We start from the raw sequence: 26,868 nt of genomic DNA, 5'->3' as shown, positions 1-26,868 counted from the left end.
CTTTCTGTACAGGCATATTAGGTTTGCACAATCGTATCAGGGAAACTGGGGCATCCCTGACTTTGATGTGTGGATCAAATAAAGTAGTGTTTGTTTTACGCACGTGCCTAGCTCTTTTGATACCGCAAAAAAACTGATATCTTACACAAAACAACATGCACTGTAAAGGGTCTTCACTCAGCAAGCATCCATCAAAACAGAGAGCAACTGCCCGTGACGCAAGGTTCTCCAAACGCGTTTCTAAAAGTTAACAATTGGCTGTCGTAAAAACGCAACGCTCGAGGCAAAACGGTACGACGCGACCGCAAAACACGTCCGCCTCTCACAGGTGTACATCAAGCAAAAATGGCTAAATATTACTAACGCGATGCAATAACGCATTTTGATTCATATGCTGCACATATTGCATGCGTACCGCGATTTGTTATGTAACCCTCGTGCGCAACACTTGTATCCCAACACAGCCGTGCACCAAACTGTTAGAATATTCACCAATGAGAGCAAAGCATCGCATCAGCGTCAACCAGATCTGTCAGTAGTAGGACATTTGCATCCAACAAAGTGTCAATATGGAGAGCGAAGTAGCCATGCGCCATGAACTCGTTCTCACCTGTGCAGTTGGTGTAACGCTTTCCCGCCACACTATCCAGCAGCGCCAGCGCTACATTCTGTGGAGTGTCCGCGGGCAGCGGTGTCCAGTTCGTGTCCAGACTCGCCTCTGAGCTCTGCTCATCGCTGGACAACGATGGGCTCCTGATGTCCGCAGTGGCCGAAGGCCAGCACGGCGCTTCTTCGGTCTCCGGGCTGAACACCTCCCTGGCCGGTCCGCTCTCGGGAGACGTCTCCCTGAAGAACGGCACCACACGGGACAGGCTCGCTCGCCGCCTGGACGCCCCGGTGCCCGTGGCCTTATCCCCGAAACCACCCGCCCGCGTGAGCGCATTGGTCTGCTTTTTCAAGAACTTTTCAAGCGGCTTCATTCCAGCCGGCATTTTCGTGGAAAGAAATATCACAAGAAGGCCCTGGTTTGTTCCCAATGAATACTCGAGAAATTAACACTGACGGTGAGCGCAGGGACGCGAGCGTCTACATCATAGCCGGATGATAGTGAAGCCCAAGTCCGATTGGAAAACGACTGAAGAAATCCCCCCTGCGGTAAAGAAGTGTCAAGAATAAAACACGGCCATTGGGTCCAATGTTACCCCAGAAAAGCAGAAACAAGTGGATGCTGATCGAGTCCCCCTGCTTCCGTAAGGGAAAAAAGCTCCAAACGTATCCAAGGGATCCCCGTCCTCCACTGCAGCTCTTCTGGTCGTGTATATTAGCTATATGTGTATCGCGGTTATATTGCCACCGTCACGAAGCCTTGATGGAAGAGTCAATTAGACAAATAATCGCTCTGAATCCAGACACGGACGATAAAGAAAAGCAGCAGGGGGTTTGAAAACACGGCGCCCGGTAGCTCTTTATAATGCATATAAATCAGTCTGTCAAGATGCCGTACCGTACAGATGAATCGTCTGTGGCAGCAGGTCTACGGCAAAGAGAATCGTGTCGCATGCGAGACGCAGATCCCATCGGCGATACCGCGAGTAAAGATCCCTGAACTTTTCGGTGCTATCCTTGTTTATTTCTCTTTTAACGATACTGAGCGTTGTGCGCCTCCAGTCCGCACAAATACTGCGCTCCGTTGCAATGCGCTCACATACAGTTTACACACCCAACGGGGGTGTGTGAGTCTCTCTCTCTCTCTCTCTCTCTTTCTCAACCCGCCTTCTCTGCAGCTGAGCGTGTGATGTTGGTGGTGTCAAGAGATATTGCCCAATTGCTTTGAATAGCAGCAATTGCAGTCACAAGCGCATACTAACGTTGATCAACAATATTCAGTACGTTTTTCACGTATTTCCAAACCTATTCATGCTATTATCATGAGAATGCAAGATCAATGTTAGCGTGGCATGTACTGTATTACTTTTGGTTCTAATGTCCTTACTAGCCATCACCATGATTCTAGATCCTTCTGGTGGTGCATGACTTTTTATTGTCCGATTTGATATAAAGTTGTCAAGTTTACATTTAGTCATTTTAGCAGACGCTTTTATCAAAAGGAGCAACTCTTTGTAAGAGGGAACTCTTTGTAAAACACAGGGAGTTTTATTGTATATTTTGGTGAAAGAATGTAAACGACAGAAAGTAATGTACATCAAACAGAATGTCAAGGAACACATAGTAGGCAATATAAGCATTAAAGCGACAAGAAAACATATTTGTCATGTTTATATGATCAACTTTGAGTAAACCGCAAAATTCATTAAGTAAAAACCTGAGACTTGTGCACTGTGGACACCGAGCCATATCGATTACAGTTGGCACGTGTCTTGTTCTCCGTAAGGTTGCTGGTGGTCTTTCAAGCTGGTTTCATAGCCCAGCTGGAAAACTCATCTCTTACACAGCCATTTTGTTCTCAGTCCCACAAACACTGCATTTAAGCATCTTTAATCAAAGGCGGCAAATAGTAGGCACGTGCCGACAGCTGAAAGATTCGATTCTGGTCATGGTAGCCTGCCAGTGTGAAAAGATGCAAGTGTATAGGGTTTTGCCACTTTATCTATCATCAGTGTCAGGTTACATCTGACCGCACATGCTCGGTGTCTTGTTCCAGCATCTGTCAGGAAACACTATCCCAAGACACCGATGATGGGTAAATACGGGATCCAATTGCTGTCAGGGGCTATGTTGAGCACTTAATTGAATACAAGATACAGAAATGTAGAAAGGGAATTATCTTTTTAAAAGATATTTTTATTAGACAAGGGAAGTAAATGTCAAGCTGTTTAGAGAAAAATTGATTTGTGTGGTTTAGTCAACCCAGTCTCACAGGAATTCGTAACTATTTTACTAGGTGCCTAATTCGTATGAATTTGTACATTGTGAATCGTAGAAAAACATACGATTACTGGATAAAAGCAATACTGAAACCCCGCCCCAAACCTAACATCACTGGCACGAATGCAAAATGTACGAATAAGATTACATAAAATGATTCGAATTAGCCACGTCGTAAAACAATTACGTTTTTGCCATGAGATTGTGTTAGTTACGTTACGTTAGTGACAGGGTTCGTTCAGCTTAAATGGAAATTCTGACTTTCTTTTATCCATAAATCACTAGACGTTACTTTAAAGAAAGTTAAACAATACGTTTTCCATACAGGGAAAGTGAGCCATGTAGTCAGTCTCTATAAGTGTTTTTCTCACGGTTTTTCTTGTGTTCCACAAAATATAGAAGGTCATACAAGTCACGAAAGTGTGTAAAGAATAAAAAGAAAATGTGAAATATTACGATGATAAATTATTCTGTTATCCTTCTTGATGCTGTAGTCATGATACTTCTCCAAATCCTAACCTTCTCTCATAAAAAAACGTTTTGTTGGTTATCTATAGGACACTGTAATCTTATGATAATGTATAGATATTTTAAAATAGCTTTTTTGCAGCTAGAATTAGCATCAAAGGTTAAAATCTGCCTGATGACCCCAGACGAACCCACTGACTTGTGGTTAGAGCTCCTTCCGCACATCATAGGTGATATGGGTATTTCCTAGCTCTATGACACGTGATTATGACACGGATAAACCCGTCCGATAAAATTGACTTGATCCAGATCAAAGCGTGTAGAGCTTCAAACAATGTGTACGATTTTCACTTAAACTCAAAACTGCACGCTGTAAAAAAATTGCTGTGGGTATAAATTTAGCTCTGCGTCAGTAGAGGTCCTCCTTGTCACCATGGAAATGAGAGTGAAACCATGCTGCAAAGAGGTGGAAATCACACGTTGTGCAAACCGCTGCAGTCATCTAACATAACACCCACACACACGATCTCTCCACTCCATTCACTTCTCCTTTACATTATAATACTAGTTACAGGATATAGTTTGAGGGGCATCCCGCGTTCCTTTCACCACAGGTAGACCCCTTTGAATTCTGTTTATGAGAAAATACACTACACGGCACTAAAGGAACAATGTCACATTTGGATGCATGAGTGAGTGTTTAAAGAAGGAGTCATACCCTTTAGTCATATGACCTTGTCAGAGTTAAGATGTGTCATGATTTCAACATGCATAGCTTGTGACTCCATCATAAGAACCCCCCTTCTTTACAACATTAGACGGAGTGCGTCACACGGCGCTACATAATGTTTTCTGTTCTCTCAGCAAGATAATTATAGGGGTAATGAACCCATAAATAAATGAACTCGAAAGCCAGATGAGGTCCTGTTACTGGGAATGCAGCATTAATATGATCATAGTTTATTTCAGGGACTACCGACACTGAATTGTGATTGTGACAATAGCTACGTACAGTCGCTGAAAATATTAAAAGACCGGTAACACTTCAGGGCTATTATCCTATATTATTAGCCTGGTATTGGCATTTTGGCTATTTATTAGTACTTATAAAGCACATATTCTGCATGACCATACTCTACATCCCCAATCCTACCCAATGCCTTAACCTAACAACTACTTTACTAACTATTAATAGGCAACAAATAATGAGTTTATTTGGAAAAAGGCGTAGTTACTGGTTTGTTGATAGCAAGAATTTCCCTTGAAAAGACCTTCAAAATTATATTGAGTTTTTCAAAATGTACTATTAACAGGTATGCGATTAAAATAAGTTCACATTGTTGTTGGATGACTTCATGTCACTCATGAGGTTTGATTGAAATTCAATAGACACTGGACTGTAATGACCACGTTACATCTAGAAATTATCATTTGAAATGAATATTTGCATTAGTCTCTTAATTTTGTCTGCGCCTGTCTATATATATATATATATATATATATATATGTATACATATATTAAAAATTCTTAGTACTATTTAAGATATGCTAACATTTTATCATTTAATTTTGACCTGTTTGTCACATTAAAATTTTCTGTAAATAAATGCAAATAAAAACAATATTTGTTTTAATTTGGGAGAAATATTGTACTAATTCATTAAAACTGATAATTTTACTTAAACGTGTCTACAAATAATATAAATAATTTTGGAGTGGTCTCTTTTTTGATATGATATATTATTTTTATACATTAGAAAAAAGTAAATTTTGCTGATACAGAGCTAACATAATCCATCCAAAAAAATTATCAAAAGAGAAAGATGTCATTACCATAGTAATTCCGTACGCATATTTGTCTTTGTAATGAATATGACTCTCTAATAAATTTGCGTGGCAGAGTAGCCCACCAGTCCCCACAGTTACACAAAGCCACCCACATGCACTCAGATGATGGATGACCTCAAGAGCCCAACGCACTTGCCCCGGAGAGCAGAGCTTACATCTGCGATGACTCATTAAATAAACCCCCCACCCTTACACGCTGTCACAACGCCATCCTTATGCCATGTGCTATTGTGCACAAACACACAAATATAAGTGCACACGCTCACTGTGTTATGTCATACTTGTATTGTATTGTACGGCCTGTAATGTGTTGTACGGATGAAAACGCAGCCAAGTGCTCCTCTCCTTTGTTGACCTGTGGAGACACACAACTCTTAAGACATACACAATACACAATAGATTATTGAAATACAAAGTACACACACTAACACACCACCAGACCGGGGATCCCATCGAATCCAGGATCATCTCCTGTGGAAACATAATCACTCTTTCATATACACACGCATACACACAAACGGAGGCTGAGATGAATGTTTTGGGCCCCTGGAGTGCAACATTAGTTGTGCGTGCGTGTGTGTGCACACTATTTTCCCATAAGATTATCTTTAACTCATTAAACAGACCCACTTTCCAGCGGCATGATACACAATAACTCTTTTCCCCTCCCTGACACCCCAAACAGATCATAAGTACATCCGAGGAAAGCTGTTTGTCTCCTGCGCAGACGCCCTCCTCCCTGTCAATCTGCCAGATTTAGATGCTAATGTGACCCCTGAAGAGCGTTTTCCAAAACACACTTTTATGGGATTACTTTTCACTGTGATCCGCGGGCTTATGGCATTATTTAGCGTAGTGTCATTTAGGAAGTGTTTCTAAATAATGATATCTTAATGTCATACTGCATATGACAAGACACTTCATTGAGAGAAAGACGTATAAAAAGCCTTTCAAATACTGCTGAAAAACGGGATTTAAGTGTAAAGTTACAAATAAAAAACAAGAAACACGTTAAAGATGAAAAAAGAAGGAGAAGCGTTCATCCGGTCGCCTTGATGTTACGTAGAGATACATGCAGGTAAAGGCAATTTCCATAGCTGTTAAATTACACCTTAGTGCTGTGTTCAGCTGTACAGAGAAGACAAAAGCGACGAAAAAGAAGGAAAATCAATCGACGGAAACGACTCAACTTTTTCGTGAGTTTGCGTTAGTGAACGTGATACACATATGAGCATTTTTGCTAGAATGTGACACACACACACATCTTCTTATACGAGCACATTATTTATTTCAATGGATGTATGCTTGATAACAGCCCCCATGAATCATGCAAAAGTTGACTGACACCCACAAAACACACACACAGTCACTGTCACCACAGGGGATGGGAAACACAAAATGACATCACCCTCAGAAAACACGAGGCTTTGTTTGCTTACAGTCCCTCTGAAAAGAGTGTCGGGGGAGGCCCGACCTCAGAGATGTGCATCCCTGACACACACAACAATAGATGAGAGAGGGGACACTGTTAAATATGCAGAGGCCGGCATCAAGACGCATTAAAATTGCATTGGGGTGTAAAGCTCCAAAAGGCACCTGAAAGCATGAATTTCAGGAGTTTAAAAGCCTGACACAGACCAATATCTGAATTCAGAAAATCTGACTCATACTTCGGGGTTCAGTTTGGGGTTACAATGCTTGTCTACAAAAGCTCATACTTAAGAAATACTTTAAATTCTTTTATAAGTCTTATTCAAAATGTCTTCTTTTGTGTTTTTGCATTGTAAGAAAATAAAATTGTTTTCCTTTCTCGCAACTACCCGAAGGATAAATAATGACAGTTTTTTAATTTTCGTATGAATTTTTACTTAAAATCACTAAATAGTTTCATGTGTTCTCATAGTTTTTGGATGAACGGTTCACAAATCTGGATCTAAGTATTTTTTAAAAACTATTCATGGCACCATCAGTGCATACAAAGAAAGAGATGGTGGAATTACATCTAAATGCTAAGTGTCTAGTTGACTATAGCATGACATCTTGAGTGAGATGGGGCTCGTGGCTCAAAAAGAATCTCTGACGTGCGTCAGGTTTCAGCAGGTCATCCTAGGCCTGAAGCCATAAATCGCATCACGCTTCAGTGATCTCAGATGCGTACAAACAAACCTACCCACGTGATCTTTCACGTGCCACGGAAAAGCATCGGCGTGCAGTGCATTTGTCAACATGCCATTGGTACGTCTGCAAACGTATAAAGGCTTTTTGTCTGGCTGAAAAGGCCCTAAAAATGGGAACCCCTCAGGAATAGTCATTTGGCTAGCCCGTACAAGTCGAAAAGAGACTGGTGGTCGTGGGAGAAATAATGCGAGAGATATTCTGAGGAGAGAAGAGGTCGGCGTCAAAGACAGGAAGTCCAGGAATGCTAAGAAGAATGGGACAGGTAGATGAGAAGATAACTGAGGCGTTACAGAATTTTACAAAACACTATAAACACTTAAATAAATGAAATAAATTTTATGCATAAGAAATTGACGATATAACCAGATTGAGATGTAAGTGGTGTCCAGGGGACTATATTCCTTATTAGCTAAGTGGTTCTTGGGCATTAGATAGGCCTAATTATTTAAGGCCGTTGCTATAGTTACTAGGGTCATATGGAAGGTTGCTTGCTGGCTTGGATCTAAATAAGCAACCCCCAAATCTCTATCCGACACTTGGGTACTTAATATATAACTTGAGTCCTTCCTCAATGTATCCTCAAGAAAACAAGAAGTCTAACAACAAACCCTTGACTTCCTCTGTAACACTTATCACTCATCTGTTTCTGCAACAATATTTGCATGAACCTTTGCTCTGCTAAGTGTGCATTGAAACTCCTTTTCCATGTATGCAGGTCAATAAAATTATCAAAGAAGCTGCATTTTAACTGCTTTGCATATTTTATGGTTATTCATTTTTGTGTATGGACAGTAAGGTTATTAATATGCATGTGTTTTTTGTTGTTTTCACCATCAGTATCATATTTTAGATGAGATGAACTGCTGAAGACAAGTCAAGTGTGAACGAAGAAGTTAACACTCTTTGGCCCGGTTTCACAGACTGAAATTAAGCCAGGACTATGCCTTAGTTGAATTTAGATATTTATGTTATTCAGGCCTTAGTATAAAACATTACTGATGTGCATATTGAAACTATATTAGGACATTTCTGGGCAAGTTATATTCAGTTAAGACGGGCCACACATTCATTTTAGTCTATAGCCTCAACGTTTGTCTGTGAAACCAGGCCTTTATCATGAAATGGGTTGTTTTGAGCTGTGAGTATTTTGAGATTTTGAGAGAAGCTATAACTTTAGGTCAAAAGATGTAGACACCAAATATTTCCAGGGCTCGACTGGTAGAGTAAGAATGTTTTTCCCTTCACACTTCGGTACAACTCAAGTCTTATTCTTTTAAAAGCAAAATAAACAACTAGTACTCTAGTAAAAGTTTAGTTTGGTATGAAAATCCAAACACAGGCACAATTTCAAGCATTAAAGCATCAACTTTTAACATGAAATGTATTCTCTGCTTCATGTGGAGTTCATCGCGCGGCATTCACAAGTGGTTAGCGCCCCCTATTGGACGTAATAAGGATTGCCGATAACGCCACCGTGAGACCTGACCTCATTCATGCGTGTTTGCTTGAAAATAACATATGTGGAGCATGGCGTTAACAGCACAAACGACGCTAGATCGTCTCCCAGTGAATACCCATATCGTTAAAAAGCTTGACATTTCTATATAAGAATAAAAGCTTTTGCATTCGTGTAGATGTAATAAAACACGACTGCTTTTCAAACAGCGCTCTAAATAATACAAATGAACGCTTGTTAGAGACCCGAAATATGCCTAAAAATGTTCGTCTGCCCATGGCCTATATATACGGGTTACAGTGTCATTTTGAGGCGCGCTGCTACGGTTTTACTGCAGGAGTACCCGCGCGTTACGACGCATGCGTCGCCGCCTCTTGGCAGGTTTTAATACGGCAGAAGCGACGCTTCCCTTTTGGCAAAGTCAAGTGTATGAACGACTAATGTGGGGCCGAGCATCCTCTGCGATTACAACCTGGCACGCTTGCCACGTTGAGCCTGCTGTGAAGCTCGTTTCTAATGTAATGTACACTTCTTATTCCAATGTTTTCCTATAATCCAACAATATTTTGAACCATCGGCTGTTAACCATTCTACCCATTAGAAATAGTATGTAATGTTGGGATTCCAAAAAGCTGTTGTTGGCCGTCCACCAGATAAATACCGCCAACACATAACCAGTAGAGTCCCACCAGTATGGTTTCCATCAAAGGTCAATACCCTTTATAACCATTAAAATGATTTCACCGGGATCCATAATAGCAAGATAAAAAAGAGAAACAATTGCCTGTGAAAAACAGCGCAGGACAATTAAAAGGTTAGATTGAATTCGTTTAATGTTTATCTCCTGACATTGCTCCACAAAAATGAACACTTTCAATATTATTCAAACAACTAGGAAACGTACAAGCCCTCACAGTGTCGTCAGGTCTAGTCAAACAAGACAGATATGTCAAACCGATAAATTCTTTAAGGCATAGAACGTAATACAACATCATCTAATAATCTTTATGAGCCGTGTCTAAACAACGCTTGGAACAACACTTCAGTTATACTGTTAGTTATCTTTTATGTGACAATCATAAAGGGAACCGTTGAAAAAGATGCATCCATTGCACTCCCACAGTGGGGCGAAGAGTAACAGCTCACAGCCAAAGTCGCCATCACAGAGAAACAGATCTATAAAAACATGCGTGCCTGTACAGTGTGCCTGACAGAATACAACCATCAGAACTCCTTAAAACGAAGAGGAAACTAAAATAACGGAGGCCTAAGCTGTTTCCCTGCTGGCTTTGTTTATATACTGACAGTATGTCATAGTAGTTTAGTATTTTAGTACAGTATTACTCCTAAAACAACTGGCTTTAATATACTTTAATATGTACACTTACAATAGAAAGCTAACAAGCAGTTACATGGTCAAGTAGGTCAGTATCTGACAAGGTTATCGGTGGATTTGATAGATGTACAGTATTGAATTCAACACATTACAATGTCAAGGATACAAGGGCCAACTGGACAGAAAGAGAAAGGTTGAAGGTTTCGGCCTCCTACGTGGGGCCTAGCACCAATCACGATGGGTCAAGCAGTCAGAATGGTACAGCACACGTAAACTTGACAACGGTGTGAAATGTTTTAACTTCAGGATTGAACTTTGGAAAATCTTGCATTTGCAAACACATTTTTCCGTTACAAGCATGAAACTTGCAAGATTCAGGGCAAAAAAACAACATAGTCAAGATCTCAGCCATACTTTCCTCCTTTTGAATAATAGCATGTTTGTTTGCACAGCAGCGCAAAGGAGATCCGAAATCGAGAAAACCATCTAAACCCCTTGTGGTCTAGGATGAAGGCATTTCAAAGTCCAGCAGTTTTGAACAATTTCAATCAGTCTGACAAGAGACATCAGGGATAAGGGATTTATTGTGTAGGAAAGGAAACCGTCTGCCTGCTTATTTCACTCCCAGGCGAGCAGGGAAAAATACTTTACTGGTTGGGGAAAAATGCAACCTAGGAACAACCAGGACCGTGGATGAAGAGAGTGAACCCAAGCAAGGCATTACAAAACACAGATTTAAAAAAATTGAACAAACTAAATAGCAAATTAAATTTATACAAAATGGTCCTGACACACATCCTCATTTCTGTAAGCTAGGAATGGATCTCCTCAGCTGGCTTTCGGCTCTGGTCCTGGTGGATGAGAGAGTGAAACCCTTGATTTAAAACTGAAGTGTTTTCTAGTAGACAAGAAAGAACAGTTTCAGAACAGTGATTGTTAGGAAGTGTGTTCAAATGGTATGGCTGTTACCTCAGGAGGTGGAGGTCTGACAGTAACAGGATGAGAAGACCGCCGGGGTGGGGAGCGTTTGGGCTGAGCTTGCTGCTGAATCGTGTCGTAGTACGTCACCCCGCCGTACACCTGCACCTGTGCCTGCAGAACACATGGAACGGTAAGATTTGAATACACAATCTAATGGCCTGGTGCTTTTTACAGTGTTAAGTGTCAGAGAACCACCCGCCAGTGAGAGATGTGTTATAAGCTACAGCAAATGCTCGGAAGGCTTCATATGACTCAAATTCTTGAATGAAAATGGCTCACCTGGGGGTTGGGGTACATTGGAGGTAGCGTAGCTCCAGCAGGGTACGGGTAGTTGGTGTTCCCAAAGGCCATGACACCTGGAGGGGGATAGAAGGGTGGGGGTAGCAGCTGCTGTGGAGGGGGTTGCCCAGGTGACATAGAAACGGGTGGGGCGGCATAAAGAGCAGGATTGGGCATCGGCCCTCCAGATTGGTGCGGATGTAAGCCTGAAATACATAAAGTAGTGGTTTTACACACACTGCACCCCAAAACCTTAAAAAGGTTTAAAACCAGGCAACATTCAGTAATATCACTACATACAATGAGAAATTCTCAATAAATAATGGATGCCTTTTTTTTACCTGGGTGTCCAGGGTGAGTGGGGTGTGGAAGGTGCATCTCAGGCTGAACGAGCATGCCTTGAGGAGGAAGGGCTCCTGGGCTCTCCCCGTGTGCGTAAATTGGTCCCTGGAAAGACACTTGCAACAAAAAATTTTTTGTAAATATCCATGTTTTCAGTATTTTCATTACAGAATATGATGTTGAGGAAAGCACAGGAGAAATGCACTCACTGGGTTCGTAATAATGGCCCTCCATGACTCCTATGTGCATGGGCGCAGGTTCAGGAACTGGCCTCTGGCGCTGTGATGAATACCGCTTTGCCCGACCACTACCAACACCCTAATTTAAAAAAAAAAAGTTGTACTTATGTTTACATTGAATGTGGCAATAGGACCACAAATATCAAGCATGCAAGTTTTGTCTTTGTGAATGAGTTTTTGTAGGTAATTCACTCACCATATCCTCCATGTTTCCATACTGAGGAGGGCCTCCACCCATGTGCATTGAACTACGGATACCTGGAACACACAAAACGTACAGGAATGCAAAACCGCCCTCCATAAAATCTAAAAGATAGTATCCCGGATTAAAATGTCATGTAAAAACATGAAAGAATTACCCCTCATCTCAGCCTGTAGGTAGGAGGGTGGGCTCTGGGCCCAGTTCTGCCCAGCCAGGCTGATGCGGGCCAGGTCCTGATCAAGCCCCGTCAGTCCACCTTGCGTTCCTGCATCGCTCTGCTCCTGCCACGACTCGGCCTTCGACGCCGTTGCAGCTTGCTGTACAGTAGAAGAAGAATCCTCCAATGACACCTGCTTACCGAGGTCTGATGGCCGCGTTCTCATCGCCCTCCGCCCGAGCGAGTAAGATTTCTTTTCCACAGGTTTCTCTTGAGGTGGAGACGATTCTCGCATGTGCCCGGCTGCACTGTTTCCTTCTGCCACTAGACCTGGGTCCTGTTTCCGTGGCGATGGAACCCTATCTCTTTCAGTCTTATAGTGATGAGCAGTGTATGTAGTCGTCGCCAGTGGAATTTCACCGTCCTCCTCTTCCTCGCTGTGGATGTCCTCCACCAGTAGTGCTGGGCTGCGGTCAGCATGGCCGGAGTGAGAGCCACGGCCCTTGAGCCTTTGACCCCTCTCGACCTCCGCTGACTGAGACCGCAAACCACGAGGTGGGGGGCCGTCCAGGCCCAGCTTCGGGTACCCTCTGCCTTCTGTCCTGTGCGGGGCTGTTGGGCCTCGACTGTTATGGAAACTGCGGTGGGGAGGCTGAGCTGAGGTTCGTCCTGCAGGGGGAGCAGTGGGTGGGCCTGATTGTAGGGTAACAGACTGAGGGGGATTGCGGTGACCAGGAGGGGGGCCCTGCCACGTGGTACGAACAAACTTTTCGCTATCACGCTGGCGCCTTGGCTCTCGATTGGGTGAACCATGTCTGCAATAAAAGAAAAACATTATTAGTAAAGCTGGCTACCGAGCAATTACAGTTTAACTCAAGAGGTCAGCTAAATTGCTAAGCATAATAAACAGTATAGAATTTTAATCAATGCATCACACTGTACCACTTGAGCACAAAAACAGATGCTTAAGAAAGATTCGCATCTAACCTGGGTTTTCGAGAACGGTACGACCGTCCATCACTTGGTCCTGTGCCATTGCGTATGTCATAACCATAAATAGCGATAAGCTCTTCGCGGGATTTTGGCTCCTGCTCCTCTTCACGGAACTTATCGTGTGCCCAACGACCCTCATCCTTCCACAGCTTCCTGTGTCTCCCTTTAGGTCTGATGAGAGATGAAAATAATCAAGGTGAGAATTCCCACCAAGGAGGTTTTAAAGGGAATCTTTTCAGCTAGGAAGGTGAAAAATAATCCTAGTGCACATTATCAGCAAAGTTATGAAGATCAACTAAAATTCCCTCTCACCTCTCTTCTTCTTGAGTCTGACCTCTGACATCATGCTCGAAGAAGAGCCCTCTTCGGGGGATGTATGCTGGATTCTTCCGGTCTTCATCGTCGTCCAGCTTCTGACTGCCTTTAATGTCGGATTTATTCTCAGGGTCCTCTGTGCTTTCCTGTAAACATTTAGGGCCGGTTTCAAGCTTAGTTTCAGCCTAAAAAGGATTTACAATTAGAAACACCAATGACAGTGTGATTTAGCTGCGACTAAGTCCAAGCTGTGGAATTTCAACTGGCTGGCTGTAAATCTGTCAATGGACTGTTTAAATGACTTGGTCCCTGCCAAGAAACACTTGTATACACACAAACTATTACCAGGATGCTGACATAAATTGACTATGAAAATATATGTAATGTGCAGAAGAATTCATTCATTTTAGAGCCTCTCATACCTGCCCGTCACCACTCTGCCTCTCTCCGTCACCACTCTGTCTCTCTCCGGCCACATTTTCCTTCTCATCTGCTTTAACTTCCTCCACCACTTCATCTCTCTCTTCGACCTCCAGCTCTTCTTCCGCGGGGGCGACTGCAGCAGGTTCTGGTTCCGGTTCTGCAACAGGTCGTGAGGCCTCTTCTTCGCTAAAATGCTCGCCTTCCTCCTCGTCCTCGCCTCCCTGGAAGGGGGGACAGTCAAAAGAGAACTGTGAACATGGCCGGCGAATACGATTCTTGAGGTAAGAGAACTACATTGAATAAATCATTTACATTTCATTCCAATCCTGAATGACTATCTCCTGTAGAAGATATTTTGAAGAACGTTGATAACCCACTCCAATGTACGGACACAAGACATCAAAGACATTTCTTCCTTTTTGAAACTCATACAGGTTTGGAACAACATTGAGTAAATGGTTGCAGAATTTCCTTTTTTGGGGAAATATCCATTTAGGGAACAAAATTGATACATTTGTAACCATAATTTTTTTTTTAAAGAACTTTAAAAAAAAAGCTTCTCACATGAGACCAGTTAGTTGTAATAATAAAGGTATAGCTACAATAATAATAGATTTGTGTAAAAGCCAATGAAACGAAGTACAAATAAAAGGTAATTCATCTCCATTTAATTTAGTACCGAATTAAGTTGCTGGAACAAATGAGCAGCGCCAATAGCTGTGTAGATATATAGCTACTTGAGTATAAACTACAGCAAAATTGACATTTTTACAGTCGAACAAGAGAGGCCGCCCAGCGCTGACACGGAATGCAATTTACTGGCTTTCCCCTGTCTGGAAAACTTGTTTGGAAACGGCATTCTGTGAGGAAAGCGTACTTGTCTGGCGCAACTTAAGTCCAGCGTTACGTGGGTCTGGACTGCAGAGATGCTATAGAAAGGGTTGCTAGGACACCGAACAAGGTGGAACATCAGCAGGCTGGACTGCGCCGAATAAGCCTGGTGAGCTGAGAAGTACAGCACCATTCAATTCCATTCTGCTACTCTTACAACCAATGAGCCGGAGGCAACGAAACAGCCATATTCTCGAATACATCCTAATCACCCAACAATATGCCTTGCAGTCATCAAAATGCTACATGCAAAACATCTCATTGGCGCGTCATTTCTAAAATTAGACAGGAACCACAGATGCACTAACAGCATGGGGCGATAAATTGGCAGTACTCATAATTCCACTAGAGATTCATGCAAAAACACCCTAGATACAGTTTCGGTGGAGAATAAAAATTAAAAAATCACAACCTGAGCATTTCTGACAATTCAACATTGAAAATGTTTTTAAACATTAAATCACAGTATCTCTTTAAGCCAAGCACAGTTCCCATCAGCTGCTGTTCATTGATAAATGCATCACTATTAAGGAGCCGGACAGTCCAGTCCTGCACGGATTCAGCAAAGCATTTATATTCTCAGAACCGATTGATTTCCCAACAAAGCCCTTAAACAGTGTTGCCATAGAGACTTACCTCAGTGTGTGATCCATTTTCCTCCAGATCAGCACTGTCATAGTCTGATAGCACAGCTGAGGAAAGAGCCACACAAAACAGCCTTTAATGAAAGTCTGTTCCCAATCCATTACCAAAAATAACATCCGGCTACTAACGGAATGCAGCGAGAGTGACAGCTCATCTTATTTCGATGGAGAATGAATGTATTGCAAATGTTAAAAGGTACTCACCTTCACCCACGCCGTCTTCACTTTCCTAAAGGGAACGAAATCAGAATCAAATATGAACATGCTCGATAAACAACTCCCAAATTATTTAAGGGAGTTTAGAAGACAAATACAAGTCACAACACAACTGACAAATGTATACAGACGTCAATATCATTTCTGTTCTCTTCTGACATATCAAAGCAACATACGGATCGGGCCCTACCACATAAACCTTATTTTAAGTATTTTACAGCCTGAGGTGTATCACGTGTGTTGGGTAAATAAGAGAGACAAAATATGCAGAGCTGGGGTGCCTCCAGGACCAGGATGGAAAACCAGAGTTAGAAGCATGTTGGAGGCAAATATCTTGGACAAAAATCTAAAACAACACATCCACGTATACTCAACGTCACATATCCAGTTGGGTCTGTGTAACATAAAGATAAAGGCGTCTATGATGTAGAGTTTACGTCATTTTGCATAATTGAATATTTGTCTTGCGTGCAGGATCAAGACACTAACATTTCATCAAACTTCAACATTCGTATCACGTCCGGAGAAGCTTTAAAAAGTAGCCGACGATCGTTTACGGACACTGTTAACCGCACACACTCAGATCGGCCCCGATTATAAAAGCAGATTTATAGTCACACACTCACACACTCCGACACACAGTCGATTTTGGGGGCGACGCGCTCCACTGGCGATTCCACCGGCTCGGGATCTTTTCCGCGAGCCTTCCTGCTGGCCGAAGAGGATCTCCCGCTCTCGGATCCCGAGGCGGACTCTTCCTCCTCCTCGCTGTCTTGAGAGGCGCGCCGTCTCCGTCGCCGCCGGTCCGCCATCTTAACTCTCAAGGAAGGGAAAGCGGATGTGCGCGGGGAATTGTGGGGGATGAGGAATGCGTCATATCCCTTCTGTTTTCGCTCCGCGCCAGAGGAGGCGCGCGCGGGTAGCGGAAAGGAGTTAGTTACGTAATGGACGTTTCTTTCGAGGTTTCGTTTAAATCGTTTAACAGCGCTGATCTGAGTAGCGTTTATAAAGATCTAACACGTTGAAGAACTGGTTTTCTATCTGTGTTGATTTTTTAGTTTTAAAATGTTATAATATGTTGTATTTTTGTCAATGAATACCATGTCTGTTATTATCCATCTACCTTTTTTATAAGGGAAGATTACCGTGTTATTTTAATTTTTTTAAATGTACAAAAAATTGGCTCCAGAATAAGGAAAAAAAATAAAAGTGCAGAAAATTTATACGATTTCAATTCCCTTGTCAGTATAAAAGATATCTGTATTCACCAAAAGCATTGTACATTGTGGAAATCCTCTGGAAACTGCTATGATTTGGTTTATAATGCTTTTGGAAAACGCAGCCACGGTCAGTTATAATCAATTTTATTTTGGTTTACCATCAAACATTCATTTAAAACAGACAGAAAAACTATGCATACCGTTTCTTAACTTGTTTTAATATTTGAAAAATTATTTAGCTTTAAATATCTTACACGTTTTTTAACAAGAGCTTTCCGTTACAATAAATGCTGCTTCAATGACTCTCAACCATGTTCAATTTTCTTTATGACTGAGCAACCCACCCGCAACTAACAAAAAATGTAGTTCTGCAACCGTGGTTTAATATATATAGCAGATGGGTTATGGTAAAAGCTTTGGTCCATATTGCTTAAGTTCATCAGCGAGATATAACGCAAGCATGACCATGTGAGTGTTGCATTCAACACTGTAGAGGCCACCATGACCATGGATGAAAGACTTTTTCTCAGACATTACAAAACCATTTCTTATAGATGCCAAGCAGAGGCTTTAAAGGAGATCCAAGCCAGCCCACAATCTGCCACAAAATATTCAAAGTGCAATCTAGTGATTAAGTCCAAGAGAGTAGAGTACATCGCCAAGATTCTGCTTCAACACACGAGGCGTATAAATGAAGCGGATTCCTGTTGACTCTGCGGTGAGAGGTGCGTGTCATCACTGCTTTGCATATGGAGATGGTTTCATTTGCGACACCTCCGATGTGGCGTCCTTTTCTTGATCACCTCACTGCGGCAGCGACTACGTTCCTCCACCAATGGCATCTCAAAATTTCTGAGTAAAGAAACACGGACACATTAAACACATTTTAGTGCAAAATATATTTTAAAATGTGATCCTTAATATACAGTATTAAAAAAATAAACTCACTCCTCTTTTAGGTTAGGGAGAGGTTTTCCAAAAGCCACCGTTGGCAAGAAGGGTGTTACCATAATAGACTCCACTAAGGAAACACAAAAAAGCTTGTTGTTTTGTTATTGTAGACCGCTGTTACGCAATTCTTATAAATTCTCATTTGATATAAATTCTTTCTAGGTACACTTGACATACCATCTTCAAGGTTTGGATGCAAGGAGCAGCGCTCTGGTTCACTCTCCTGATCCACCTTCCTTTTATTCATCCTCTGCTGTAGACGCTGAAACATCCTCTGCTCACGAATACGCTGGATATCCCACCTGAAATGGAGGATGAAACTAAATTAAACCAAGGTCTGGAAAATGTTAAAATAGAACTTATAAGCAAACTAAGAACTAATATTAGAAAAAAAAAATATTTAGCAATCATCAATGACACATTTTGTAAAGTTTTTATACAGTATATGACAGTCACCTAACATAAAATACTATGACCAAAAATCACCTTTTTCTTCTCTTTTCATCAAGTTCAAGCTTTGAGTGCCGCTTCAAAAAGACACTGTCGTCCAGACACTGTACAAAAGAAAAACAGATCTAAGATATAAGCATTCACTTCAGTCACTGCGTACAGGATTGCATATTGTGTCTTACTAACCTCAGGGATGTCGGAGGCCTCTTTCTGCCCCAGAGGCTCTATGATGCTCTCCCGCCAGGAAGGAACTGCGCAATGTTGCAATGATACACTTCAATAATCGGGACATCTTGAATTCATCATACATCAACAGAGAAACAACAGAAGTTAAATCCCATGAACTGAACACACCTGGAACGGTGTCCTCGTGCACAGGGGAAGAGTCTCCCCATGGCGACGGAGGTGGCTGATGGCAGCAGCACGTCTCGGTGGTTGTCATGTAAGGCTGGTCCTCCGCCTGGCATCCAGAGCCGCTCACATCCTGTGGTTCCTCTTTCTGAGATGGACCCTCCTGGGGTGGTGGTGATGCTGGAGGTGGTGACTTGGCCTGTCCACGTCTCGTCCTGCCCTTCCTGGAGTCCTGGAAAAGTAACCTCCTTGAGGGAGTAAGGATGTTAAAAACATTTGTTTTTGAAAAACAAAAAGTTGCTATTATTTCTACGCAAAATTCTGTCTAATCTGATCATTTTGAAGTATACCTTTTCGTGTCTCTTCCTGCTCTGTCACAGCGCGCTTGTGTTGGGTTGTCAACCCGCTTCTCCTGTTGGCCCTCATTTGAGGTGGCCGTCTTCGCCTCAGGCTCTTTTCGACGAGGCGTCTGAGAGGAACGAGAATCTCCATCTTTTCTCCCCGTCTGTAGTCTGTGTTCCATGCGATCAATCCGTGCCATAAGCTATACAAACGCAAAGCGTATTACTTTGTGACTTCCGGTCAATCAAGCTGATGACACTATTAAACAAATGTAAATTGAACAGAAAACAGCAGCCTACCATGGTTTTTTCAGCTTTGAGATCATCGATCTCTTTGTTCTTGTTGTGAAGTTGCTTTTGCTGCTGCTCGATCAGTTCCAGTTGCAGCAGCAGGATCTGTCGGATGCAGCTGGTCTGCGTGTCAACGAGGCCTGAGCCTTTTCTCACATTCCAACGCTTCCCATCAGGGCTGTTTTCTGGTGTAGGGACAGCCATTTCGTCTCTCCGCTGGCTGCTGCCATTTGATGCCATGGGATCCATCTTTTCCACGTGGTTGTGATTGGCCGGACAAAACAGTGATTTGCTCTTAACCGGGGAACCTTCGGCCCCCATCTGCTTGGTAGATGGGAGTGTCAAGAACCTCAGTGTCTCCCAGTTCTCCTCTTGTCTCAGGCCTCCTGCTGAAGATGGGTCGGGACAGGACGAAGCACTCTGATGGCTGATCTTTGCTTTGAGTAGATGCTGATGATTTGTACTGTTTTGGATTGTGCTCAGGCTTGCGTCCAGTCTGTGTCCTTCACTTGTGAACACAGTGGATCGCATAGTCATTGCAACCTCCTCCAAATGGAGATTTGGGGGGGTTTACAAATACCCACCTCTGCAGATGAGGGGGATTTGTGGCAGTCTGGATATGTGCTTCTGATATTCCTTTTCTATAGCCATGCTGGAGGAAAAGACACGATGTTATTGAAGTTATAGTAGTTCACCATGATCAGTAAGGTGTTTACAATCTTAGCGCAAATCGAACACTGAGGAGCAGAGAGTTATAGATTACTGTTTACAATTGTTGTAGAGCTGCTTTGAACATAGATAGAGATGACATCGTCTGTGATTGTGTATATAAACGCAACTAGTATTTCTCCGTTCGTCAGGCGTGCACTCGGCTTCGTTATTTTTAGAAGCACCGCGGCGGCCACCATTTTACATCTATTGCAAAACAATGACAGTCATTTTCACCAGTTCCTTCGACTGCCGTGGAGAGACGATGGCGCCATTTTAAGTCATGTTACCCTGCTGAATATATAAATACCGAAGGGACAACATTGCAACACCTATAACGATTCGTGCATCGTCACTTTGAATCGACAAGCTATTTAAATATCCGAACTCACCTATCGCCTTCCTTGGGACGACTTTCGGATTTGGTCTGAATGTGCGCACACCGCGCATGCGCGTTGTGCTGCGTGAAAGGAAGCTGAAATCGTGCCTCGCGCAGCGCTGTTTGCGTTATGACATCACGTGGCAATGTATTGCGCATTTCTACTATTAAGTTTTGCATTATATCAAATATTAAAGCATGGACAAAGTGGTCGGGTCCACAGAGCGTATATAATAAATGTCCTTATTAGCTCAAAATGTTTATGGTTACAGTTTCACAAATACGTAAATACAGTTAAAATCTACTGATGAGTTATGGTGGCTGCTGGAAATGCATTTTGTCAGCAAATGAGATTAAACAAACACTTCTTGGCATTGAAATAAATGTGCTAGATTTATATGAACACTGATTCGAAATTGTTTATTTATGCTTAATGTAACAATTCTTGAGAGGTTGTAGTGTAAAATTAGATTGCAAAATTATTTAACAATGGTGTAAAAAAATAGCTGTTTATGCATAAAATATTTTCAAGACCGTTTCAATACAGAATTACTTCCGTAAATGTAAAAAGATCATTTTGGTCTGTTTAGAACAAGCAAAATATTGTTCATTCATTTATGTCGTGCGTTTATGCATATTCTGCTGTCTGGTCAACTGCGGATAAAAAAAAGAACATTAATACATGTAGGCCTACATAAAAAATACAAAACAATAGTGGATCTAGACACGTTAAAAGACCTGAGGCAGATATGTGTGGAGACAGAAATTCATACGTCTTGTAATGTGTTAATGGGAGAACAATGCCATTCCTCCCTATTTTAAAGGCAGACAGGGCTCCAAATGCACACCAAAATAATAGTACAAAGGGAATTACAATAACAGGGTCAGGACCTGCAAGCAACATATTACATATATACTTGTTGAATAAATTAACATTAGCTTGCTGTGTTTTAAGTTTCTGTGTTCCTTTAATCAAATTACTACATATTTTCAATAATTGGAAATGTATGGTTTGGTCATTCTGTTTTCCAAGTACAAGTAAACAGACAGATACATCATGCATCATCCATCTTTATTGCTATACTACACATTACATTTACATTACATTTAGTCATTTAGCAGACGCTTTTATCCAAAGGAAGCAATAAGCGATGTGTCATAAAAGAGCAATAGTACAATAGGTGATCTCTGCTTTTCAGCACCGATCTCGACACTCTACCCCGTCTGGTACGTCCCATCAGCATTAGGTAGCACATATCCCCATGTGACCCGTTTCTCATTTACCAGCTGGCCCTCCTGAAGTAGGGACATGTAAATGGGTCGGGGGTAAAAACCAGTTGCCAGGCAGGTAACCTGAACTACACCCGTGTCACCGTAAAAGTGTTCAACCACTCTCACTCTTGGTTTTACTGTCGGGGAAAAGAACGTCCAATAAGCAACACATCATGGGTTCATGCTTTATAGATGTGCTGTCATATTTTGCCAGCAACGCAAGTTTTCTACCATGGCCATCACCCGTTAGTCTCCTATTTTAGATATTTCTTGAGCTGGCTGATGCACAGAGGGCGGTAAAAGTGAGCAGCCACACATCGTACTCCAACTGTGCTGTACTCTTTATCACTAGACATTTCCACCGAGTGCGCTGGTCACCCTGAATTTCATAGTGTCTCTCGAAGCTACTTTATCCATCAAAGGCTTCCAGGGTCATCTCTGAGAAGCTCACATCCCACCATTCTCTACTGCGTTTTACAGGCCAAATTTACTTGTAGTTATCTTTTCTATTTGTGTATTAATATTTATATTTAGAGTTCAAAATGCTAAAGTCTAAACTTCCAGCGACACGAGCAGTCACGACCAGATGGGCCATGTAGTGATGGAAAAATTTGAGAATTCTTCATGCAAATGAAGAGCGATTTTCAGGGGCGACAGCCAATAGGAAGATGGTTGAGCTAACGTAATCAATGGATGTCGTCACTAAGGCAAACACTAGTGGGAATGCCCACTAGCAACCTAACCACAAAACCCTGCAGCGACAAAGTGGTGTTTAGTCTGAACGCAGCAGTATGGTTAACTACTCTAGGTGGCGCAAATCAATATCAATAATACTGTGCGGTTCACCTTAAAGGAACAGTTCACTCGAAAATTGTGCCTTCCTTTACTACTGTTCCAAATCTGGGTTTGGAAGAATGCTTGTAACCAAACAGTTCTTTGTCAACATTGACACCATAGTAGGAATTTTGGAGTGAACTGTCCCTTTAAAACAATTGCACACACACCTTTAACCAACACATTATAACACTAATATTGTAGACAATTTGCTTTAATACTAAACTTTAACTCTAAGAGCTACCTTAATTTTGCCCTAAGCATAATCAGAATGGTAATTGCCAGACTTGACCACTAGAGTGTGCTATTTGAACTGTTAACGCTGTTCTCAATTGTATAAAAGGAGCCCAGGGTTTAAGAGATGTATGGCTTAATACGTTGTAATAACCTTAGACTACTAGCATTTGTCGTAAGAAAAACATCAGATATTGTAATTATTTTAAAAAACTAACTGTAATATTCATTTTAAACTAAGGAGGCCGCCATGTTCTTTTTCGATTATGTAAAATGGTTGCACCAAGCAGCCAAACTGAACACCAACACACAATCAGTTCTTCAGTAAATATAAGGTGCTGTATGATAAATATATATATATATATATATATATATATATTTATAATGCTTAAATGATAAAGAAAGAAAATAAAGACGCTATTTGGTGTATTTTCATACATTTTAAAGTCACCGTATCTCAGACAGCTTAGCCTGGCTGAGCGCCGAGAAGACGATCGAACTTGACTATTTAGAGGAACTCGTGAGGTTCATGTCCGGCATCTTTCAGCGCGGGGACCGCCGCTCCATCTATCAGTTTAAAATGATCTCCAAATCCAGCGTTTTACCCACCGTTTATATAACATTCATCACCCAAATGCAGCGGACAAACAACACAGCTGAACTTCGCGAACATGGTGCTCTCTCTCTCTCTCTCTCTCTCTCTCTCTCTCTCTCTCTCTCTCTCTCTCTCTCTCTCTCTCTCTCTCTCTCTCTCTCTCTCTCTCTCTCTCTCTCTCTCTCTCTCTCTCTCTCTCTCTCTCTCTCTCTCTGCTACAAACAAGTGAAAGTGACTTGTGCGCATGCGCCTATTCCCGGGCGTGCCGCGTGCTTTTCCGGGCGACTTGTCCAATAAGGGACTAAGAAAAGTTGTTACGTAACGATTTTTCATGTTCGAAAAAAACTTTCCGAAACCTGCAGGAACACTGGGGGAGTGTATCGAGCACAGAAATACTACGTAATACGTCAAACTCGTTTTTTGACAAGTTGAACATGTTCGGCATGAGAAGACAGCACATTTAACAAAATCAGAAAGCATTACACACCGTTGCATCACCCCTTTTATATTCTTGTCAGTAACAATACGAACATACATATTAATAACCAAAATCATTGCAAATTTTATATATACACTGTGTCTTTAGCCGTTGTATTAGGTATTTGATGTAGATTTTGATTTTCTGATATTGATCTCCAATGTGTAAACAGTGTGCGTATGACTCGTGATATTCGATTGGGAGGGATAGGCTATTGATAAAACCTGTCAGACTTGTGCTGAATAGCTGATAAAAACATTCTATGGAAGAAGCAAGGTCAAGGCCGGCATATGTTTATGGGAAATAATTAACCTTATCAACTACATAGAGAGTTTTGTCTCAGTGTAACTTAAGTGTTAAATACTCCTAGACCGCAGTTATTTACGCATGTTCATCAGATTTCACAAATAATATAGAAAAGTGGCCTATATAAGAATAATAATTGATATACACCATTAAATAGAACTGCAGTCACATTCACAACCCCTGGTTGGGTCACAACGCGGGTTGGGTTTCTCCGGACTAATAGATGTTTACACTAGTCTAGTGGATGACCGATGCTTTCCACGAAAATAGAGCGCCGGGTCGACGCCCACTTTAGTGTTCCACTTCGAGAGCTGACGTCGTAACAGCGCCCCCGCACGTGGACGAGCCTGGTGACAATGCGCATCCGCAGCAGTGACGACACTCCCCTATCACGCTCCTGAGCGTGTAGCAATGTCCTCGGAGCTGGACCGCTCACATGGCGCACGGGGACCGTAAACAGAAAACACAAGGACGCATTTTTATTTGGACCGCATCGGTGAAAGATTCCTCCGTTACCGTTTGTTATATTTTCTTTGTAAGTCAACACCGCAATTGTTGCAGAAACTAATATGTATCTATTTGATGTATTTAGCAGGTTTAATGTATCCGAGTGCACCCTGGATGTTAATGTACACTACTATAATAGCAGCTAGAAACATATGACATTGTTATTGCCATTTTGCATACTTTGTTATATCATTGATGTTGGTTTTTCTGTTGCTTTTAAACCACCAATGAGATACCGGTTCTGTATCTCATTAAGTCACGCGGACAGTAGGTTAAAGCTCAAGTGACCTAGATTCATACTGAACTAGTTTGCTTCTAAGTTTTTATTTAGCGAATTGATATTTCCTTGTGGGTTTTAACAACCAGAGAGATGCCCACCAGAGACCACCCATCAATGATCGTTGCTATTTAATTAAACTACTAAAAAACATTTACATACAATATTATATGTGGATATATTGAAACAGTTGTGCTGACCAAGAAATAGTAACGTACTTACTATCATAACGTACATAACGTAACGTACATATTATCAGTGCATTAAGATGGGGTTTGCCTTTGGTGTTGCCAAAGAGAAGAAAACCGCAATGATCATGGGAAGGTAGCCTAATGATCGTTTGCCATGCCAAGACTTCCTCACGTTGTCGAGCACGGACGCTGTTGATACAAACACAACACGGACAAATAACACATGAAGTAATAGAAAAATAGTTAGGATATTCACAGTTCTGTGCCACTGAGATTACCACATTAAATGTATACTTTTTTAGGGATAGTTTTAAGGATAGTGGGGGGCCACACCCCAAAAAAACTTGTCATCATTTACTCAAAAGCAAACCGTTCTCGGCCACCATTGACTACCATACTTTATACCTTTTTCCTGTTGAACACAAAAGAAGATATTTTGAAGAATGTAGGAAAGCAAACAGTTATGGTGCTCTTTTGACTACCATTGTATTTTTTTCTACTATGGTAGTCAACGGTGGACAATAACTGTTTGGTTACACGCATTCGTCCAAGTATCATTCTCTGTGTTCAACCAAAGATATGTATACATGTTTGGAACAAGAGAGTGAGTAGTTAATGAAAGAATTTTTGGTTGAACTATCTACTAACTCCAGAGTTGAACTAACTCCAAATAAACCAAACAACATTTTTACGAATAATAAACAACCATTGTAATGTACCACGGCACCACAGTTTTTGTTAGAAGCTATTACAAATATTACTTCTAAATCACAAATAGGCTTGGTTGCTAATTATTTAACAAAGAGATAATAACATTAAGGAGAGTACCTCATTAAGGCCTTTTCATGTGTTTTTATTTTGGGCTTAAAAACAAATGTTTGACTTTCTACACACATTTTTAAATTATGCACATATTTCCACATTCAACAGCTTGACACCGACTGTGTACTTTTGGTTGATGGGTACCCTGTCATCAAACCCATGCATATGCACTATTTTTTATTTATCTTATTTATTTGAATGGCACTGCAGAGCCCTATATGCCTGAAAAGGGTTAATACACATTCTTCGGTATGGCTTAATACAATTACTTTTTGGTATTCAAGTTTTCGCAGCTGCAAACATTAGATTATCATGTAATTTGCATCTGCAGAGAAGGTTGGTTAGATGATGGTACACTGGTGCGCGCGTGACCAAAGATCGGGCACTGCTTTCAGTGCTTGGATCTGCATGTGACAATCCAGGGATGTTACAAATACAGTCGTGCACACGCTGCCTTTGCTACAAGTCGCCAGTGTCGAGTTGCGCGCAGTTTTAAATCCACTCAAGTGATTATGAAACGTGACGATATCTGCCTCGCTTATCCTGAGGCACTGTTATTAATATTGCACTGTGACCTTGACAGTGTAAACAAGATGCATTCGCTTAAGAAACGTGTCGGAAGCGATTGTCAGAAAATAGCGCAAACAGGCGTGGTCCATTCAAAACACTTGGAGGAAACGGCTATTTGCCAACACCACGAAATCATGCATGTTTGTTTTCAAGAGAGACTCGTAGCGCGGTCACGTGCATTATCACGCACTGTTGTTGTGCAGGTGAGAGTAATAAATCGTACCTGCAGTAAGGCGC

General features: G+C 41.7%; 3 protein-coding genes across 7 annotated transcripts in view; all 3 read right to left on the bottom strand.

The window, feature by feature from the left end:
* rapgefl1 (Rap guanine nucleotide exchange factor (GEF)-like 1) overlaps window positions 1–1,766 on the bottom strand; it is a 29,414-nt gene extending 27,648 nt beyond the window's left edge. The window contains exon 1 of one of the 3 annotated variants that reach the window (XM_079457641.1): window positions 611–1,766. In XM_079457641.1, the coding sequence (XP_079313767.1) occupies window positions 611–992 (382 nt within the window). In that variant the 5' untranslated portion in view covers window positions 993–1,766. Of the gene's footprint in view, window positions 1–145; window positions 307–492 lie in introns of those variants that run through there. The other 2 variants (XM_079457642.1, XM_079457643.1) reach the window with 2 other exon arrangements.
* Window positions 1,767–9,653: 7,887 nt separating this feature from the next.
* On the bottom strand, window positions 9,654–16,698 carry casc3 (casc3 exon junction complex subunit). 2 transcript variants are annotated; one of them, XM_079457043.1, is made up of 13 exons: window positions 16,481–16,698; window positions 15,843–15,867; window positions 15,631–15,686; window positions 14,103–14,324; window positions 13,678–13,826; window positions 13,360–13,536; window positions 12,373–13,187; window positions 12,210–12,271; window positions 11,984–12,092; window positions 11,774–11,890; window positions 11,433–11,638; window positions 11,142–11,264; window positions 9,654–11,070 (listed from the first exon to the last, which is right to left on the bottom strand). In XM_079457043.1, the coding sequence occupies exons 1-13, from the start codon at window positions 16,664–16,666 to the stop codon at window positions 11,053–11,055; spliced, it is 2,265 nt and encodes a 754-aa protein (XP_079313169.1). In that variant the 5' UTR covers window positions 16,667–16,698; the 3' UTR covers window positions 9,654–11,052. The 2 variants fall into 2 exon arrangements, with proteins under 2 accessions (XP_079313169.1, XP_079313168.1); XM_079457042.1 differs by having other exon boundaries at window positions 9,654–11,023.
* Window positions 16,699–17,202: 504 nt separating this feature from the next.
* On the bottom strand, window positions 17,203–20,690 carry msl1a (MSL complex subunit 1a). Of its 2 annotated transcripts, none has more exons than XM_079456701.1 (9): window positions 20,559–20,690; window positions 19,468–20,110; window positions 19,177–19,370; window positions 18,830–19,074; window positions 18,662–18,726; window positions 18,512–18,579; window positions 18,203–18,327; window positions 18,023–18,095; window positions 17,203–17,926 (listed from the first exon to the last, which is right to left on the bottom strand). In XM_079456701.1, exons 2-9 carry the CDS (start codon window positions 19,993–19,995, stop codon window positions 17,836–17,838), a joined length of 1,389 nt encoding a protein of 462 aa, XP_079312827.1. In that variant the 5' UTR covers window positions 19,996–20,110; window positions 20,559–20,690; the 3' UTR covers window positions 17,203–17,835. The 2 variants fall into 2 exon arrangements, with proteins under 2 accessions (XP_079312827.1, XP_079312828.1); XM_079456702.1 differs by having other exon boundaries at window positions 20,229–20,595.
* Between the last annotated feature and the right edge of the window lie 6,178 nt (window positions 20,691–26,868).

This window comes from Barbatula barbatula (assembly GCF_947034865.1).
Source record: "Barbatula barbatula genome assembly, chromosome: 5".
Lineage (NCBI taxonomy): Eukaryota > Metazoa > Chordata > Actinopteri > Cypriniformes > Nemacheilidae > Barbatula > Barbatula barbatula.
This window is presented reverse-complemented; position numbering and strand designations above follow the sequence as displayed.